Source organism: Nuphar pumila, chromosome 13 (genome assembly GCF_984573655.1).
Source record: "Nuphar pumila chromosome 13, dmNupPumi1.hap1.1, whole genome shotgun sequence".
Taxonomy (NCBI): domain Eukaryota; kingdom Viridiplantae; phylum Streptophyta; class Magnoliopsida; order Nymphaeales; family Nymphaeaceae; genus Nuphar; species Nuphar pumila.
Genome location: NC_143261.1, coordinates 52,799,381 through 52,819,020, shown reverse-complemented (window position 1 = coordinate 52,819,020; position 19,640 = coordinate 52,799,381). Strand labels below are relative to the sequence as shown.

The following is a 19,640-nucleotide window of genomic DNA, read 5'->3' as shown; positions in this document are numbered from 1 at the left end:
CTGGGGTTTACCTCTCATGGGAGTGAGCTCATTAAGTGGTCCGGTTCTCGGTGAGGGTTCTAGTCATATAAAAAAAAGGCATACCCAAGACACAGCAGTTTAAGGCAACTCGTCCTGGACTGCCGCATCCAGGACAGAATTGTCACACCCTCTGGGGTGCCACAATAGTGTCCCGCATCCCACGTTTGATGTATGACGTGAAGTCTACCAATGACTGAACACACTCGTCCTGCATTTCATCCACCATACGGGGCATTTGCATTCAAGGACGCAAGCTGCCCGGATGCCCACATTCAAGACAAGATTTGGGCGAGAAGTGGGACTTTGGATTCAATTTCAAATATGGCATGATCCAGTCCACATCTGATCCGTTTGCACCCCAATCTCCACGTTTTGGTATTTGTCTGGCAGGAGCAGTTAGTGCACGTCACCTTGTGTTGGGCCGTTGCAAGTTCCAATCCCAATGGTATAGTTGTATAACTGGTAAGGGGTCTGACTAACCCCAGCTTTCTGTTAAAAAAAATAAAAGAAATTACTTCAGGGAAATGTTGTCAGTATCGTATCAGCAAAAATTTGATACAAAACCAAGTTGATTCAGCTTATTTTTAAACATTTGTAAAAAAATGAATCATTTTGAAAATCTATTCAGGGTCTGATATGATTCTGACAACATTGCTTTAGTGTTAAAACAATAGAAATCATGTAAAAAGTCAATGAAATCATAAAATTAAGAGGGAAACTCATCCATTTTTTTCCTTCAAAACATAGTTTACTTCACAAACAAGACAACATTACTAAATCCTTTTTAAAATTTTCCTATGAAAGCCTGCTGGTGGTGTCGTCAAACAAGCGGATTCCACCTAAATCTTTTCATATCTTTTTATCCTCGATTCCTGGGTCATTTCCAACAACTGAAGCTGAATGAGATAAATGGATGATTGGGTCATACGGGTTTCAAGTTCATATCCCACAGGGTTTATCTGAGCTTTTTTTTTTTTATTTATAACCTGAAAAAACCGCAGCCCAAATGAAGGACAGGTCACACTAGCCCAGCCAGCCATACCTAGCAGCATAAAACTCCAAGGCTAAGACCCCTGCCCCAGAGGCCTATGCTACGCGTTGGCTTGTGAAGAGGGGCAACAACCTTGACTGGCTGTCTAGCAGCCAAGGACCCACTCCACTACGCCAACCCCCCTTGGGGCGGTTTATCTGAACTTGCTTATAAAAAAAAAACAGGTTTAAGTGAGGAGAAATTAATAAATGCTAGTCCTCCCAAATTATAGGTTGATTAATTCAGCCTCATAAACTGTTTCTAATTTATTTTGTTTCCTTCACAAAGAGGAAGTATTTGCCAAATTCTTCTTAAAGGATTGTGATTGAATTGGGAAACAACTGGCCAATAAATTAAGGATGGTGAATCTTTCTGTTTACCAATCCTCATTTTACCTTATTTGCTATATACATGTCTAATCTTCCCCACTTTATATGAAAAAAGAAATATATCAAAACAAAAATGGAGATTATGCAGTCTGAATCCTTGAAAGAATTGAAGGTGCTGGCAAACAAGATCAATTCTTCTAATTCTTTACAAATATATTCTTCACAATTCCCCTCCAACTTACTAACAACAAATTCGCTCCATTACTATTTACCAAACTGGGCTTTAAGTACAATATGGTCAAAGAAGTGCCCATGTGGTAAGCGGGGTCCTGTGCCAAGCTGAAGGCCCAGGTTCGAATCCCTCTGAACATGGGGCTTAAGAGATATCTGGTAGGGGTCTGCCTAACCCCAGCTTGACTTTCAAAAAAAAACATAGTGATGGATAATATGGGGAATAATACAAAAGCTTCTTCTCTTCCAAGGTTTTTCATGCTTCTTTTTGTGGTCCACAAACGTTGTATAACTTTAAAGAAGCTTTCCAACAGAAAAAAAAGTAACAAATAACAAGAAAACATCAAGGAAAATTCTTGCTATTTACAAGCTGCAATCATAGTAACAAGTTTAAAATGGCAATTTCTCGAATGTGATTTTTTCATGAGATTTTCAAAAAAATTTATTTTTCTCGAGTTTTTATCAGCAAAATCTCAGAGAAAATAAACAATCAAATAATTTCTAAAAAATAAAAATAAATAAAAATCAAATGAAAACAAAATGATTACACAATTAAAATTTACACAAAGAAAAATTAAAATCTATTTTCATTTCCAAAAAACATATCTAGAAAGTATCAACTATCTATCATCAAACATCAAATAACAACCAAGTAACAAACATCAAATATGTATGAAGAATCAACCATAAACCATCAAATAACAATGTTTCAGACAGAAAGAGTTCATTTTTCCAACATCTATGTTATGAAAATACACTTTAGGATGCTCTAACCCAGAACAATCAGTGATGCAGCATTACTGTAGCAGTGGAATAACCAACCATTCAGGTACCATGGTGGAAGCAATTAAGTGAAAACTTTGAGTGTGAGCTCAAAATTAGACAATGAATGGAAATAACTGTATAAACATATTACTCTTGTGTGGGGGTATTATAACTGTGCTGCTTTATGTTGCTTGGCTGTTTATGAAATTGATTCAAAGGCATAGAACCACACAAGTAAGCCACTCATAAAGAACGATAACAACAATGAAAACAACTAAAATACACGGGAGAAAGAGCTGATAATTTGCTTTCAAATGCTTAACCTTAATGTCAAAAAGGGAAACAAGAAGGAAATCAGAATGAGATGGTAATTCCCTTATACCAATTACAACAGGTTTAATACATCTGCTATAGCCAAAATTTACTCTACAGAGGTAAGACAGTGGAAAAATAATGAAAACCCCACCATTTCATACTTACCTACCAAACCTAAGACCTCAAGAAATTTCAAGTGAAACTGAAGGGAAAAAGAAAAAGAACAATGCTAAGCTTTTCACCACCCACAATAATTCCAAACTAGAACTCACCAGAGAAACAACAGGGACAAAGGGAAGAGGACCTACACATACCCTCACTGACTAACTTAAAATGGTTAATAACGAGTCAATGACTGAATTCCTTCCAACCAAGGAATTTGACATTCTCTTTGAATACTAGGTAGAAACCGAACTTGTTTCCACATTCCTTGTCGGCCTCTTTTTGTATAAATATTTACACTCACAGATCCCAGGCCGATGATCCATGCACTTTGCTCATTCTGTTTTTCCCTAAGAAATTTGTGTCAAATTATCAATTTTCAATAATTATTGGCCCAATTGATCTGTGCACGTTGTGGTTGCTGATACACTCCTGCTTGTGGCCCCACAACTTCCACGGCAGGGCCAATGGTCTGTGACTGCTGTAGAATAGGATGGACTGACGCTGCTGCCATGGTCTGTGCTGGGTGAAACACCCCTGCAAATGCACCATGGCCTGCTTGTGTAGGACCAAATGTCATTTGTTGCCCCTGAGGAGGCAGGTTGTAAAACAAGCTAGCCGGAAAACTGGAAACGTCCCGGCCAGGAGCAGGAACCCAGACACCCGAGCCTTCACTCTGAAACCAAAACAATTCATCGCTGTCAACCAAGACTAATTTAGTTGAAATTCAGAGAAATGGAACAAAGATGCAAAAACTGATCCATGGCCATGCATTATCTTCATAACCATGATGCAAAAATTGATTTGTACACAGGACACACACACACCAGTGCACCCCCCCCCCCCACACACACACACACATGCACATACAAAACAAAGTGAAAACAGACCCTGCACGAAGATAAAACACTGGCACAAGACTCCATGCACGCGCTTCAGTAAAATACCTAAAATTATTGAATACCCTAGCCAGCAATGATCAAGTATTCATATTCTTTAGTCCTCACATTCTGGTTATGATGACTATTTCTGTAATTTCTCATATGCTAATAAATATTGTTATCTTTAGTATCACGCACCTCTACATATATTTCTTTCATGCTTCTTATGTCCTTTTCTCATGCTCCTGTGTGCTTGTATATATACACATTTTACAAAGTACATACTATCTAGCATCATGTATTATACATTTCTATGTACATTTTATGTTTATATATATATATATATATATTTATTTATTTATTTATTTATTTATTTATTTTCCATATCGGAATAAGATCTATTTGAAGTCTCTCTCTAGTCTCTCCTTCAAAAGACAAAAGGAATCTTTGCACTTTTCTTGGGTAGAAAAAACCATGTTACATCAGTCACAAAACAAAAATCACAGCAACCAAATAAGCAATCAAGCTTGAAGTAAAGATAGTGTGAAGCATACCTGCTGCCCAGCAATATAGACATTATTTTCTTTGAACTGTGACCCTCCAATATCATCATTCCCACTAGAGTTTCCTACAGTCACAGCAGAACTGGGGCTATATCCAGCTGGAGATGAGCTGTAAGTACCATATCCTGCTGGCATCCCAACATTGGTTGCATTACCAGAATTTGATACAGGCTTGTACTGAGAAAGAGAGTACTTGACTGGAGCTGCAGCTGCAGCAGTGGGTGGTGGGTACATCAGACCAGCTGGAGGTTGCTGAGGGAAAGCAGCATTACTCAGAAAATGATGAATAGATGGTGGTGGAACATAGAGAGGAGGGAAGTATTGGTTGTAGTGAAGGTAGTTAGGAGGATAATGTGATATATGCATGCCAGCAGGCTGCCTAAATACAGGCACAGGCTGTTGGTTTACAGCAATAGAGCTCTGCATAACTCCAGCAGTTTGAGTGCCAATAGGTGAGGGTCCAGCACTTGATAAAACAAGAGAATTTCCACTCTGCCATCACAAAATAAGTAATCAATACTCAAATAGTAAATCAGTATCGAGAAAATAAGAGAGATATGAACACATCCTCAATAATTTATGGGCAAAAACAAACAACAGACAATGCCGAACAAACAGGGAAAAAAATCCATGGCCAATAGCATCTGCATGTGTTCTTGCATGCAGCTATGCGCTGTGAAATGTCATATGATTTTCATAAGAGGCTTGAAATCTTGTTGAGAAGTTCATCAAATAGATTAGCTTTGTTGAGAAGTACATCAAATAGATTAGCAACCACTGTTTCAGAGAGTATTGAATCAGTGACATGTACAGTTCATAAGTTGAACTGCCAATAGCTAGACAAAGTGCTGCTATGTCACCAAAATCAGATAGTGACATGAGAATTAACAAAAAGGTTACAGAACATTTTGAAGGATATAGAGTTAGGCGTGTACATGCAGTAGCACGTCATTGGAAAACTGATAACAGAATACAACAGAGGCACGCATATGCAGTAGAACACCATTGAAAATTGAAAACAGAATACAACAGAAGTAATTATGACATTAGTTTCCCATCATAAAAGCTTTTCTTCAAGTAGAATTACAAAATATTGAGTAGCAAACTTCTATTGAAAACAAAAAGACAATGACAACTGAAACATTGGCAGTCTATATGTCACCTTAGAAACACAAAACAGGCAATTATGGTGATTCAGAACTAGAAACCACAGTAATGAATATCATGCAATGTAAAATAGATGGAAATAAGTAGAATTCAACCACCTCTTGCAGCGATGGGCCTGACTGAGTTGATAATACAGCAATATTTCCATTGTATTTTGCAGCAGAACCTGGCATAAGGAATTGGGTAAAACGAGCATCACCATCAGTGCCAGGCCGATAGAATGGAGTGTAATAGCTTGCTGATGGATCAAATGGCGGCTGGACCTAAACAACAGAATGAAACATGAGAACAATTTAATTCACAAAGAGAATGGAAAGCTAGGACACAATATATTCATGACAAAACTCTCTGCTTGATATAAAGATCACATACATGAGAATAATTTATTCACAATAATTGAATAATAAAGAGTTAGAACATATAATGTATTCATGACAAAACAAGGAGTTGAAATTGCCATGAAAAGCCCAGATCTTCAACTCCTAATAAATTTCCCCAAAACACTCAAAAGGAGTAGTTGTTGGCTTCTTGCAGTAGTTAATTACTCTAGAGGGTCTTAAACTTCACCTAGATCAAAACTTCCAAACCATAAAGTAGGGAAAATTCACCAAGTGCATATTAAACAGTTACCAAACTCAAAAAAATCAATAAAATTTTGAAATTCTATAGAAATAACAAATAACTACATATCATTAATATCTTGACCTCTCCCATCATTAAGGGTAAGATGTGCTGTTAGGAATGTATTGCACGAGAGAGAGAGAGAGAGATACAGAAGGGAGGATGAATAATGAAAGTCAGATATTCAGATATAAAGGTTAAAAAGCTTACAATAAAGCTTGGAAGGCGAGAGACATCACAGCCCTGAGATTCACTGCCTTCAAGTGGAGGAAATTGGCTGCCCAGTATCGGCGGAATCAAACCAAAGCTTGAATAGTTAGGAGTAGTTTGTACCACAGGGTACTGTGGACCTCCAGGAGCAATACCTTCATCTGACTTGGATTGATCAGATTCCAAACCCCCTACGGCATTCGTCGAATCATTGGCATCAGTGGATAAATTTTCCGTTACATGAGAGGTTGATTGTGGGGCATCAAGATACTCGCTTTGATTAGCTAATGACTCATGAGGAGTGCTGCACCAATTCAAACATCCGGTAAGTTACGAAGAGATATAGATGAAAAAAAAAACTGTTCTTTTCAAGGTACACTGATGGACAGCCCCAAGTGAGTTACTTTACACATTAGAACCATCACCTATAAATGTACTCTACTTGGCAGATACCATATTTAACCCCCATGAAATAGAAACACCATTAACTTTTACAACAAAATCCCCTGACAGAAATTTGGTTTCACACCTAGGAACTCAGCTTTCCTTTGTGAAGCATGCTGAAGCACATTTTTAAAGCAAGCTACTAGAAGGACAATTTCTGCAGGTTAAGGGTGTGTTTGATCATGCGGGATGCCGCAGCGATCAAACGCTGGATGCGGCGAACACGGCGAACACGCAGAGCAGACATCCCTGTAACGTTGAGAACAGGACAGGGGGAACACAACTTAAACAAAACAAAATAAAACAACAACAAAATCGGGCAGAGGGGGTTCTAACCCCAAGCCTCTCTCAACCCGCTGGGCAGGAGGCCGGCGGCGAGGCAAAAGGCCTGCTCTCTCTCTCTCTCTCTCTCTCTCTCTCTCTCTCTCTCTCTCTCTCTCTCTCTCTGATTAGGGCTTTTTTATCTTTGATTTTTTTATTAGGGTTTTTTCATTTTCATTGATTAGGGTTTTTTCTTTGATTTTCATTGTTTAGATTTTTTTTGCTTTGATTTTCTCTTATTAGGGTCCCAAGTCCGGATAAAGGAGGAGGGTTGTGGTAGGCCTGTGACAGCCAGCATAAAAACTTAATCATACCCTATGAATATGAACCAATATGAGAATTTCGTTGGGGCGTTCACTACTGAGCGACGCGCTGTACTCTATAGGCCCGTAGGCAGTGATAAATGGGCAAGGGTTGCTAGGTCTTCGCCCGGAAGCGACGCGTCACACCGGCGCCCGGGTGTGGTGTCAAATAGGCAAGGGTTCCCTCACTTTGTTGGACGGGTGGGGGTAAAGAAGTTAGTCCAAGACCATAAAATTAGGTTACCCACTTGGAACATAAGGTCTTTAACTGGTAAGTTGGTAGAGTTAGTAGATGTTATGTGTAGGAGAAAGATTGATATTTTATGTCTACAAGAGACCAAATGGGTAGGTGAGAAAGCAAAAGTGATAGAACCTTGGGGATATAAGATTTGGTATACAGGAATAAATAGGAATGGAGTAGGGATTGTTATGAGTCGTGAGTTTATAGATAGTGTAGTTGAGGTCCGTAGGAAAGGTGATAGGATTTTATTTATTAAATTAGTATTATGTACGGATATTATTAATATTATTAGTGTTTATGCACCTCAAGTAGGTTTAGATGATTCCATTAAGCGTCAATTTTGGGAAGATTTAGATGGAGTAGTACAAGGGATATCTTATGGAGAAAGGCTTTTCATCAGCGGTGACCTTAATGGGCATGTAGGCATTAATAGGGATGGATTTGAGAGTATCCATGGAGGCTATGGTATAGGAGAAAGAAACAAAAGTGGAGAAAGGATTTTAGATTTTGGTTTGTCTTATGATATGATCTTAGCAAACACTTGGTTTAGGAAGAGGGAGTCTCACCTAGTAACATTTAAAGGTTGGGTTAATACGAGTCAGATAGATTTCTTCCTATTTAGAAAGAGAGATAGGGGTTGTTGCATCGATTGTAAGGTTATACCGGGAGAAAGTGTAGCTACACAACATAGACTCTTAATTTTAGATCTTAAAATTAGACAATGCCGCAAAAGGGATAGACATAGGATAGATCCTAGAATTAAATGTTGGGCACTGAAAGGAGCTAAACAAGGAATGTTTGTAGAACGCGTAGTTAAGGAAGTTGATTGGTGTCTCGAGGAGGATTCAGAAACTATGTGGAATAAGATAGCAGGTGGCATGAGAAAGGTGGCTAAGGAGGTATTGGGTGAGTCTAAAGGCGGTGCACCGCTAGGTAAGGATACATCGTGGTGGAACGAGGATGTCAAATTAGCTATTAAGGTTAAAAGAGAGTGTTATAGAAATCTAAGTAAAAGTCGTGATAATGAGAATTTGGAGAAGTATATGATAGCAAAGAAGGGAGCTAAAAAAGTAGTTCGGAACGTGAGGGATAAGGTATATAAGGAGGTTTATGACAAGTTGGATAACAAAATGGGCGAGAAAGATATTTATAGGCTTGCAAAGATGAGAGATAGGAAATCGAGGGATCTGGGTATGGTTAGATGTATCAAAGATGAAACGCAAAGGGTTTTAGTCAAAGATGAGGAGATTAAGGAGAGATGAAAAGATTATTTTGATAAGCTATTTAATGAAAGTCATGCTCGGGATCTTGGAGACTTTTTCATTCCTTTTCATGAGATGAATCGTGACTTCATGCGCAAGATTCAAAAGAAAGAAATTGCAGAGGCTTTGAAGAAAATGAAATCAAGAAGGGCAGTTGGCCCAGATGGTATACCTATCGAGGCTTGGAAATGCTTGGGAGAGAAAGGTTTAGAATGGTTGACAAATCTTTTTAACAAGATTTGGCGGACAAATAAGATGCCTAATGAGTGGAGGAAGAGTACTTTGGTGCCTCTATATAAGAATAATGGTGATATACAAGATTGCACAAACTATCGTGGTATAAAACTCATAAGTCATACTATGAAACTTTGGGAGAGGGTGATTGAGTCTAGGTTGAGGAAGGTTGTCATGATATCGAAGAATCAATTTAGTTTTATGCCTGGAAGATCAACTATGGAAGCTATACATCTTCTTAGACAACTTATTGAGAGAAATAGAGAGAGGAACAAAGATTTGCATATGGTTTTTATTGATTTGGAGAAGGCTTACGATAGAGTACCTAGGGACGTTCTCTGGTGGATAATGATGAAGAAAGGTGTTTCTATCAAGTACATTAGTATAATTAAAGATATGTATGAAGGAGTAGTAACCAATGTCCGCACTTGTGGAGGGGTGACAACCAATTTTCCTATAACGGTTGGGTTATATCAAGGATCTGCATTAAGCCCTTTCCTATTTGCTATAGTGATGGATGAGCTTACGAGATCAATTCAAGAAAATGTGTTGTGGTGTATGTTGTTTGCGGATGATATTGTTTTGATTGATGAGTCTAGAGTTGGGGTTAATGCTAAGTTAGAAATATGGAGACAGACATTGGAAGCAAGAGGTTTTAAGTTGAGTAAGAGTAAGACAAAATATATGGAATGTCGGTTTAGTAAGCAACGAAGTAGTGATGGGAGTGTAGTGAAGCTTGGTGAGCAAGAAATACTGGTGGATGACTGTTTCAAATATTTGGGATCTATCATTCAAAAGTATGGAGAAATTGATGGAGATGTAAATCATAGGATAAAGGTCGGGTGGATGAAATGGAAAAGTGCAACTGGAGTGTTGTGCGATCGTAGAATGCCATTGCGGTTGAAGGAAAAGTTTTATAGGACGACAATTAGGCCCGCTTTACTATATGGTACGGAATGTTGGGTTGTCAAGAGACATCATATTAAAAAAATAAGTGTAGCTGAGATGTGTATGCTTAGATGGATGTGTGGAAATACAATAAAAGATAAGATTCGAAACGAGGAGATACGTAAGAAGGTAGGTGTTGCATCCATTGAAAATAAGATGAGAGAGAATCGTTTACGGTGGTTTGGACATATTCGGCGAAGGCCTAATGATGCTCCAGTTAGAAGGATGGAGAAATGGGAAAATATATTAGTTAAAAGAGGTCGGGGTAGGCCAAAGAAGACTTTGATGGAGATCATAGGAAAGGATATGAATGATTTGAACCTCACCGAGGACATGGCATTGGATAGAAATGATTGGAGGAGAAGGATTCATGTGGAAGACCCAGAATGATTTTCTTTTTTGGTTCATATCGCCGACCTCAATTGTTTTGGGATGAAGGCGTAGTTGTTGTTGTTGTAGGGTTGGTTTTCTTTGATTTTTATTGATTAGAGCTTTGAATCAAATATCTTTAATTAAGGCTTTTGTTATTTAATTTTATTATGGTTATTCTTTGATATGATTAGGGCTTTGAATCAAATATCTTTAATTAGGGTTTTAGATGTTTAATTTGATTAGGGTTTTTTTTCTTTGATTTTTTTATAAAGGTTTTGAACCACATTTCTTTAATTAGGGTTTCTAATACTAAATTTGATTAGGGCTTTTCTTATATTTGATTAGGGTTGTTTTTATTTGATCTTCTTTCATTCGGGTTTGAATTAGGACTTTTCATATTTGATTTTACGGTTTCTTTTATTTTATTGTTTGTTTTTCTTGTAGTTTAGGGTTTTTTGGTTTATTTATGATTTATTTTCTTGCATTATGGTTTTATTGCATTTGTAAATAAAAAAACATGAATTCTTATTTTTTTTCTCAAACTACCCAAAATTTAAACATTTTTTCCATACTTGGATCCAGTTTGAGATCCATATTTGGGACTAAAGTCATAACTTTTTGATAAACTGTCATAATTAGATCCAATATGACATCGATTAAAACATTTATATATCAAAAAATATCAATTTTTATTTTTTCTCAAATTACCCAAATTTTAAACATTTTTTAGTTCTTAGATCCAATCCGAGATCCATATATGAAGCTAAAATCCATAATAAAAATGTTAAAACACTCAAGGTTTAGTGAATCGAATCGTATGATCCAAAACGAAGTTATCCGACCCATTATCCATGTGTCCAAGTCCCCACAGCATAAAAATCAAACGCTGGAAACAAGGAATACAGTTTCTTGTCCAGTCAAAACAAACATTGGACATAGTACAGTTCTTACAGAACAGACAAAATATTTTGTCTGTTATGTTCTGTTGTTCCATCCAAACTTGGACGAGCCATCAAACACACCCTAAGTGAACTTACAGGTCCCCACTCAGTAGGAAAACTTACAGTTGCAAGAAAACACACAATAAAGTTAATAATTGGGATAAATGCAACTCAAGATGAAAAGCAGGAAAATATCCAACAACGAAAAGAAGTTTTGTACCTTGATGAACGTTCCTCAGCAGTTTCATCTACCACTTGGGATGACTCAGATAGAGGTGTAGAGCTTTTCGCACAATCCAGATCACTTGATACTCCATACACTTCAAAACTTGCACCAAAACTTCCAAAGCTCAAAGCAGACCTTTCAGCCTCAGGCACTTGAAGGTGATTTGGAATAATGACATGCTGACCGTCTGAGAAGTGAAACTCTTCCAGCTTCTTTTGAATCTTTGAAGTAGCTTCCTCTGACGCAATTGATTGTGAAGGCAGTGGCTGGGAATTCACTTCATTCACGCTTGTCATGGTAGTGGATGTGCTCTGGTTTCCAGAAAGTTGAGCAGAACTTGCAATAGTGGGCTTTGGTTTCCACTCCTTACTAGGTCCAACTGCTGGAGAAGAGAAGGTTTGCACCCATGTTAGTCATATTGCATACCATTGCCCATAGGGACAAGTATTCATCCATGCATATAATGCTGCATTGGGCTAAGCAACACCTACAAAAAAGTTACTTCAGCAATAATAAGAGTACAAATATCCGCAACATGTCTGGATAAACATAAATGTGAGGACACCAAAAAAAAAAGGTGGTGCCCACCAGAAAATCTTGTGTTTGCTGATCCAGACAAAGATCAATCAAGATGCACCAGTATGTCAGAATGGTGATTGTATGCTTCTCTTTCCCCTAAACACCAGCAAGAAGAATGCTGTTGGAAAGAAGATAAACATTACAATTTACAAGGAGAGAACAATGAAAAGCCATCCACAACTTATAGAAAGAGATGAACAGACACTACTATGCTGGTTTGAGGGAACTATTAATATCAACACGCAAAATAGCATTATACAAGAGGCAACCCATTGACAAAGTTGCTGAAATGCAAACAATGCCTTTTTTTCGACCATTTTTACTTTTTCTTGATTCAATCATAAATAGGACAGAAACCTGTAATGAAATGGTGGTCTTCCACAAAAACACGATGAACCTTCAAAAGAGTGTCTATTGGAGACACCTCAAGCACAACCCATAAAAGGGTAAAAATGAAAGAACACTAAAATAATATATATTTATTTCTTCACAAGAGATGCTTAAAAAGCATTGAGATACAAAGGAGGGGGGTCACCCATATATACTTCACAAGAGATGCTCGATTTGTAACCGTTGGACTAGGTCCAATGACTATAAAAATGGTCAAGATCTAACTAGATCTTGACCAACTAGTTCAAAATGAACTAGAAAACAAAAAGAAGAAAATAAATAAAAAATATATTTATATGTTATTTTATTAATATATATTTTATATATGTATTACATTTTAACACTCCTCAAACTTACAGTACAATGAGCAAAAGTTTATTTAAGAGAAAGTGAAATCTGGGAGCAACGAGAGGTTTGGTGAAGAAGTCTAGTAATTGATACTTTGATGTAATATATGACAGATCAATGGTCCCATGTAGATATTCCTCCCTGACATAGTGAGAGCCCGTCTCAATATGTTTAGTGCATTCATGAAATGTTTTGTTGCTTGCAATATAGATCGCACTCTTGTTGTCACAACACATTTGTGAAGCTTGTGTCGTTTCAGCTTCAATGTCAGCAAGCAGACGTCTGAGCCAAACTATTTTCATGGTCATGGTTGTCATGACTCGGTATTCAGCTTCAGTGGACGAGAGATTTGCACCGCCACGAAATTAAGAATTTACCTAAGAAAACACAAAAATCAATGATTGAGTGTCGATTATTAGGATCACATCCCCAGTCATCATCAGTATAGACAATTAAATCTAATGAAGATGAAGCAGACAAGAATAGGCCTCGTGAAAGAGAAGACTTTATATATTTAATAATACGTAAAACGGCTCCCATGTAAACAGAGGTGAAAGCTAAAACTAACTAGCTATGTGTACAGCGTGTGCTATGTCTGGTCTAGTAATAGAAAGATAGGAAAGTGCACTGATAAGTTGTCTGTAAGGAGTGGGATCATGTAGAGGTTCTCCATCATCAATTCGCATTTTAACGTTGACAACTTCTGGAGTGTCCACTTTCTTATCATGTGTAAGTATAGGCCTGAAAACAATAGCAAAAGCAAATTTAGATTGAGATATCAAATACCCTGAGGGGAATAAGTAACTTTAATTCCTAAGAAATATCTAAATAAACCTAAATCAATCATTTCAAAATGAGTTTTAAGAAGCTTTTTAATGTTTTCAACTCTCTGTTTGTCGCTCCGGTGATGATCATGTCATCCATATAGAGAAAAAGAATAATAATTCCTACATCCGAATTCTTAATAAACAAAGCAGTGTCAGTCAAAAAAGATCGAAAACCAATATCAATCATAACATGACTAAATCTATCATACCAGGGTTTTCGTGTCTATTTAAGACCATAAAGAGCTTTTTCTAAACGAATAGTTTTACCATTAGGGATACTAATACCAGGTGGGGCTTCCATGTACACTTCTTCAACTAGATTTTCATTGAGAAAAGCATTTTTGACATCCATTTGAAATATGGATCAGTTTCTAACGGAAGCAAAGATATTAATGTTCTTACAGTGCTCATATGAGCAATTGGGGCAAAAGTTTCTTCATAATTAATGACATATTCTTGAGCATACCTTTTGGCCACTAATCGGGTTTTATACCTTTCAAGGGTTTTATAACTCTTGATTTTGACTTTGTAGACCCATCGAAAGCCTATAGGTTTCTTACCTGGAGGAATATCTTGAATGGTCCAAGTGTTAGCCTTTTTATAGTGCGTCCAATTCTGTTTTCATGGCACATGAAAGATTTGAACCTCTACGTCTTGAATATTGTATACTAACGTCCCTATGGGTTGCTATTCAGTATCATCATTGTGTTCAACAACAATAAGACTTTGATCATTGTCAAAGTCACATTCAAGATCTCATTCATTGGACTTTGAAGTTAAATCTATTAAAAAAGAATATTAAGTGACTTCTTTGGGTTTTTTGAATTCAAAAAAAACTTTTTTTCTCTAAGAAAGATATGTTTCTTGATACATATAATTTTTCATTTTGGAAATCAAAACACCAATAGCCTTTTTTATTATCGGCAAATCCTAAGAAGGCACAAGGAATCGCACGGAAAGAGAGTTTGTCATTCTTGTTGGTGAAAACAAAACACTTACATCCAAAGACTCTTAATCTAAAATAATCAGGAGATAAATTGACAAGTTTTTTTATTGGAGTTATGTTTTTCAAAGATGAAGATGACATTTGATTAATAAGATAGGTAGCAATTAGGGCAACTTGATTTGCTATTAGTAAGGTCCTAGTAGTTTCCATGATGTTGTAAGAAAGTATGCGGAAAGGTATAACAAGAATGCTTAATGCATTCACACAGTCCAATGAATGGACAAACTCAAACCCACAATGAGGAATATAGAAATAGTCCACTAAAGGACAACACAAGAAGCCTTCAAAGAGGCAACACGTATAAAATATAAACTTTATAAAGGATGAAAAAACAAAAGAAGAGGGACCACATGGGGCTCCCTTCTAATCGTTGGGGCCCCAACGACTAGATGAGTGGGGCCCCATGGAGTCCTTTTACATGATATAATAAAAATAAAAAAATAAAAAAATAAAAAGAAATAAAAAAAATAAAAGAAAATCCTAAAAATAAAAAATGGTACGTGAAAATTATCTAAATACCCCTATCAGGTTTTTGGATGTACAATAAAGAAAAGAGAGTTCTTGATGAAGTATATATATATATATATATATATATATATATATTTTAAGACTCCCCCTCAAACTTTACGTGGGGATAACCGAAAGTTTGAAGATACAAAGGAAGGATTTCAAGTCTTCAAGAGTCTTCAATGGAAGTCGTCGTCTTTATAGCCCATGAAAGTATTTTGTACATGTCAGCTTTTAACTGTCTTTAATGAGTAGAACAAACAAAAGAGCTCCAAGTAAAAAATATCTTTGCATTTCAATTGAGCACTATGTGAAAATATCATTAAGAAAATCATAATTATCTTATTTAAAGAACACGATCCATTAAGACAAGATAATTACTTATACATACAAAATGTCTTTAGAAGAAATAGTGGTCTTCTAAGAATCAAACATAAACACAATTTGATAAACTCATTATATTCTTAAAGAAAGATATATGCACCCAGGCACAAGACACAAAGGAGAAAACATGTGAAAATGTCTTGCAAAGAGACAATGTATAAGAGAGATGCCAACTCCACAAAGAGGTATGTCATGTGAAAATACCTCAAAAAGAGATAATGTGCACTATGAGCACAAATACCACAAAGAGAAATGTGCACAAAGGCACAAAAAATACTCACAAAGGAATTTATCAATACTTGAAAGTAAGAAGTGTGTGCACAAAAGAACACGGAGAACACTCACAAGTGCACGAAGACACACAAAATATGAGATTTGTATTAAAATCAAGACTCTTTTAGAAAAGTTTCATGTATTAGAAATATCTTTAAAAAGACAATGTTCACACAAGAACTAATTGCTCCCAAGAGAATGTGTATAAGAGCACACGAAAGAAAGCATGTTTAACACACACAAATCAATAATAAGGAGATATTTTATCAACAAAAGATGAGTTAATGATTTCTCACACATCTTAGAGAGAAAAAAGTCTATACCAACAAATGTCATGCAAGAACATGATTTAATTAAGTATAATAAAGGCATCCACCTAAGAGTCAAGAATGAATGTTATTTGAGTAGATAACCTTACACATTGAGGAATTTCTCACTCAAATATTTGCAAATACAAAAGCTCACTAGGTGGCCGAAAACCATAAACACTTAATATGCAAGGTACCTGAATTCCCTATAGGGTAAATGCCAAAATGTAAAATTGGTTTTCAAATATGCATATCAATGATATGATCCTTTTATCAACAAAATGTTTTTCTTTGCAAGTAGTAAGGATTAAGGAAAAATTCATTTAGAAGGAAATCTCATATGATATATGCAGATCAAAAACAAATTAAGAATGAAATTTTGCAAATTTCAACAATAGTTCATCCACTACAAGCAATCACCTTATTGTCCTCCAAAACTCATAAATCAAGTGTATAAGCTCCTAGAACAAGAACATAAGTATAATGACACTAAAGGTCAAAGACACGCAAAGGTGTGTAAAAACACCTCTTGTCTACATATAATAATACTTGAAATGAGTGTATCAACGACTAGAACAAGAGTACAAAAGTCAATCATGGGCTAAAATCACACATAAAAATGTGAATAAACATCTCTTGTCTACATATAATGATACTCTAAATCAAGTATGTTCAGCTACTAGAACAAGAGTATAAAGTCAACCATGGGCTAAAACACACACGAAGGTGTAACTACACATCTCTTGTCTACATAAAATGACACTTGAAATGAGTGTATCAACGACTAGAACAATGACACAAAAGTCAACCATGGGCTTACATCACACGCAATGGTGCGAAACGATAAGCCTTGTCTACATATAATGATGCTCAAAATAAGTGTGTTTAGCTACTAGATCAAGAGAACAAATCCAACAATGGGCTAACACATACAAAGGTGTGAACAATATTTCTTGTCTATATATGATGACACTTAGATAAGAGGCATAAGAAGAGAAGACACTTGAGGCAAGAAGGCTTGTAATGAAAAACATTTAACAGGAACGATATCAATTTTTCAATAAACCTTGAAACACTATGGTTTCAAACCTTAGACATCCATCACAGGTATACATAATTAAGAGCATCCATAATAAAATCAATAGCAAAAAACAAACGAGTGACACACTCATAATCAGATATCACATAACATGTCATTTAGAGTCAAACTACAAGTTGACAATCTAAAATGACATAACACAAGGTGCACATAACTCACCTCAACAAACATCTGATTCAATAATAACAAGTCCAAGAAGATTGATGCATTGTATAAAGTTTGTGGTGGTCTATACAAATGCCATAAGAAGGCAACAAATATTTATGGAAGTTATTTTTCAAGCAAAGTACCGATTTGATAAAAAGACATGGTTTCAAATCAAATAATGGTAGATGGAAAAACTTGAACTTATATGCTCATGTAATTATAAGTATTGTGAATATAAGCAAGTTATAAACATCTAACTTGATCTAGTTTATAAAAGGAACCGATTGGAACATATAAAGTTCCAAAATTTTTCTTATGATAATTTTGGCAATGTAAGAAGATAGAATTTACAAACAAGAAGATTCTTCACAAATGATCTCTCACAAGAACCATATAGGTTCACATATAAGGCTTTCTCACACGAACCACTAGGGTTCACACATAAGAACAATAAAGAGAAAGCAAAAAATAAAAGAGGAATGAATTTCATTCAAGTGGGATAAAACTTCATAACTAATCAATTTTAAGAACCCCAAACGGAATTTCAAAAAAAAGCTCACAAGAGATCTTTCTCAATGAACACAAAGATTCATTCAACACACTCACAAGAACCGAGATACTCAAAACAGTGCACACACCAAGAGAGAAAAATATATCTCATTAAAGTGGGATGAACCCACACAGAAAAGTAGGTTTTAATAAGAACCATGCTTATTATAAGCAATTCTTCAAAAAAGTTCATGAGTACATCAATCAAGAGATAAATGCAATAAGGCATATCATATGCAAGGAATCCAATGATTCTTAGAATAATGTAAATGATATCGAAAAATACTATTTAGATTTTGCTCACAACATGATTATGAGACAATTAATATCATTAAAGAGAGTTAAATAAAAGAAATATAGAAATAATTAAGGCCACATATCATTTTATGGATGTGCACATATTCTCATAGAGGGAAAAAATGCATGCAATAATTAAGGCCACATATCTTATACAAAAGACATGTTTACAACCAAATAAATGCAAGTGATAGGATTTATATAAAATTTTACATTTTAAGCATGTAATGAGTCAAAAAAGTTTTAAACATGAACACGCATGTCTATCAAGGATGAAATATAAATTGTATTTGACAATTATCACATATATATATATGAAATACAAGTTTATATTTTATAAAATAAGACATCATTATCAAATCATTAAGATAAGAAAACATCTAAAATTAATAATTCATGGTTTTATATATATATATATATATATATATATATATATATATATTAGAGTTATTTTTCAAAAAGGCTTCAAGAAAAAGAAAAATAAAAGGTTCAAGATTCAAACATAATACATATATCTAGTTTCCTTAAAACAAGTTCAATGATGGTTAAAATATCTCATTAAAGTGGGATGAACCCACACAGAAAAGTAAGTTTTAATAAGAACCATGCTTATTATAAGCAATTCTTCAAAAAAGTTCATGAGTACATCAATCAAGAGATAAATGCAATAAGGCATATCATATGCAAGGAATCCAATGATTCTTAGAATAATGTAAATGATATCGAAAAATACTATTTAGATTTTGCTCACAACATGATTATGAGACAATTAATATCATTAAAGAGAGTTAAATAAAAGAAATATAGAAATAATTAAGGCCACATATCATTTTATGGATGTGCACATATTTTCATAGAGGGAAAAAACGCATGCAATAATTAAGGCCACATATCTTATACAAAAGACATGTTTACAACCAAATAAATGCAAGTGATAGGATTTATATAAAATTTTACATTTTAAGCATGTAATGAGTCAAAAAAGTTTTAAACATGAACACGCATGTCTATCAAGGATGAAATATAAATTGTATTTGACAATTATCACATATATATATATGAAATACAAGTTTATATTTTATAAAATAAGACATCGTTATCAAATCATTAAGATAAGAAAACATCTAAAATTAATAATTCATGGTTTTTTATATATATATATATATATATATATATATATTAGAGTTATTTTTCAAAAAAGCTTCAAGAAAAATAAAAATAAAAGGTTCAAGATTCAAACATAATACACATATCTAGTTTCCTTAAAACAAGTTCAATGATGGTTAAAATACTATTTTAGAATTTTCAAAAAAACATACATTTCGTTTTTATTTTAATCA

General features: G+C 35.2%; 1 protein-coding gene across 2 annotated transcripts in view; it reads right to left on the bottom strand.

The window, feature by feature from the left end:
* Positions 1-2,658: 2,658 nt before the first annotated feature.
* The window catches only part of LOC149818385 (uncharacterized), a 52,919-nt gene continuing 35,937 nt past the window's right edge, over positions 2,659-19,640 (bottom strand). The window contains exons 6-10 of one of the 2 annotated variants that reach the window (XM_089985636.1): positions 11,581-11,968; positions 6,296-6,599; positions 5,563-5,727; positions 4,289-4,789; positions 2,659-3,529 (exon numbers count right to left, since the gene is read on the bottom strand). In XM_089985636.1, coding sequence (XP_089841762.1) covers positions 3,233-3,529; positions 4,289-4,789; positions 5,563-5,727; positions 6,296-6,599; positions 11,581-11,968 — 1,655 coding nt within the window. In that variant the 3' untranslated portion in view covers positions 2,659-3,232. The remainder of the gene's footprint in view (positions 3,530-4,288; positions 4,790-5,562; positions 5,728-6,295; positions 6,600-11,580; positions 11,969-19,640) is intronic. The other variant, XM_089985637.1, reaches the window with a different exon arrangement.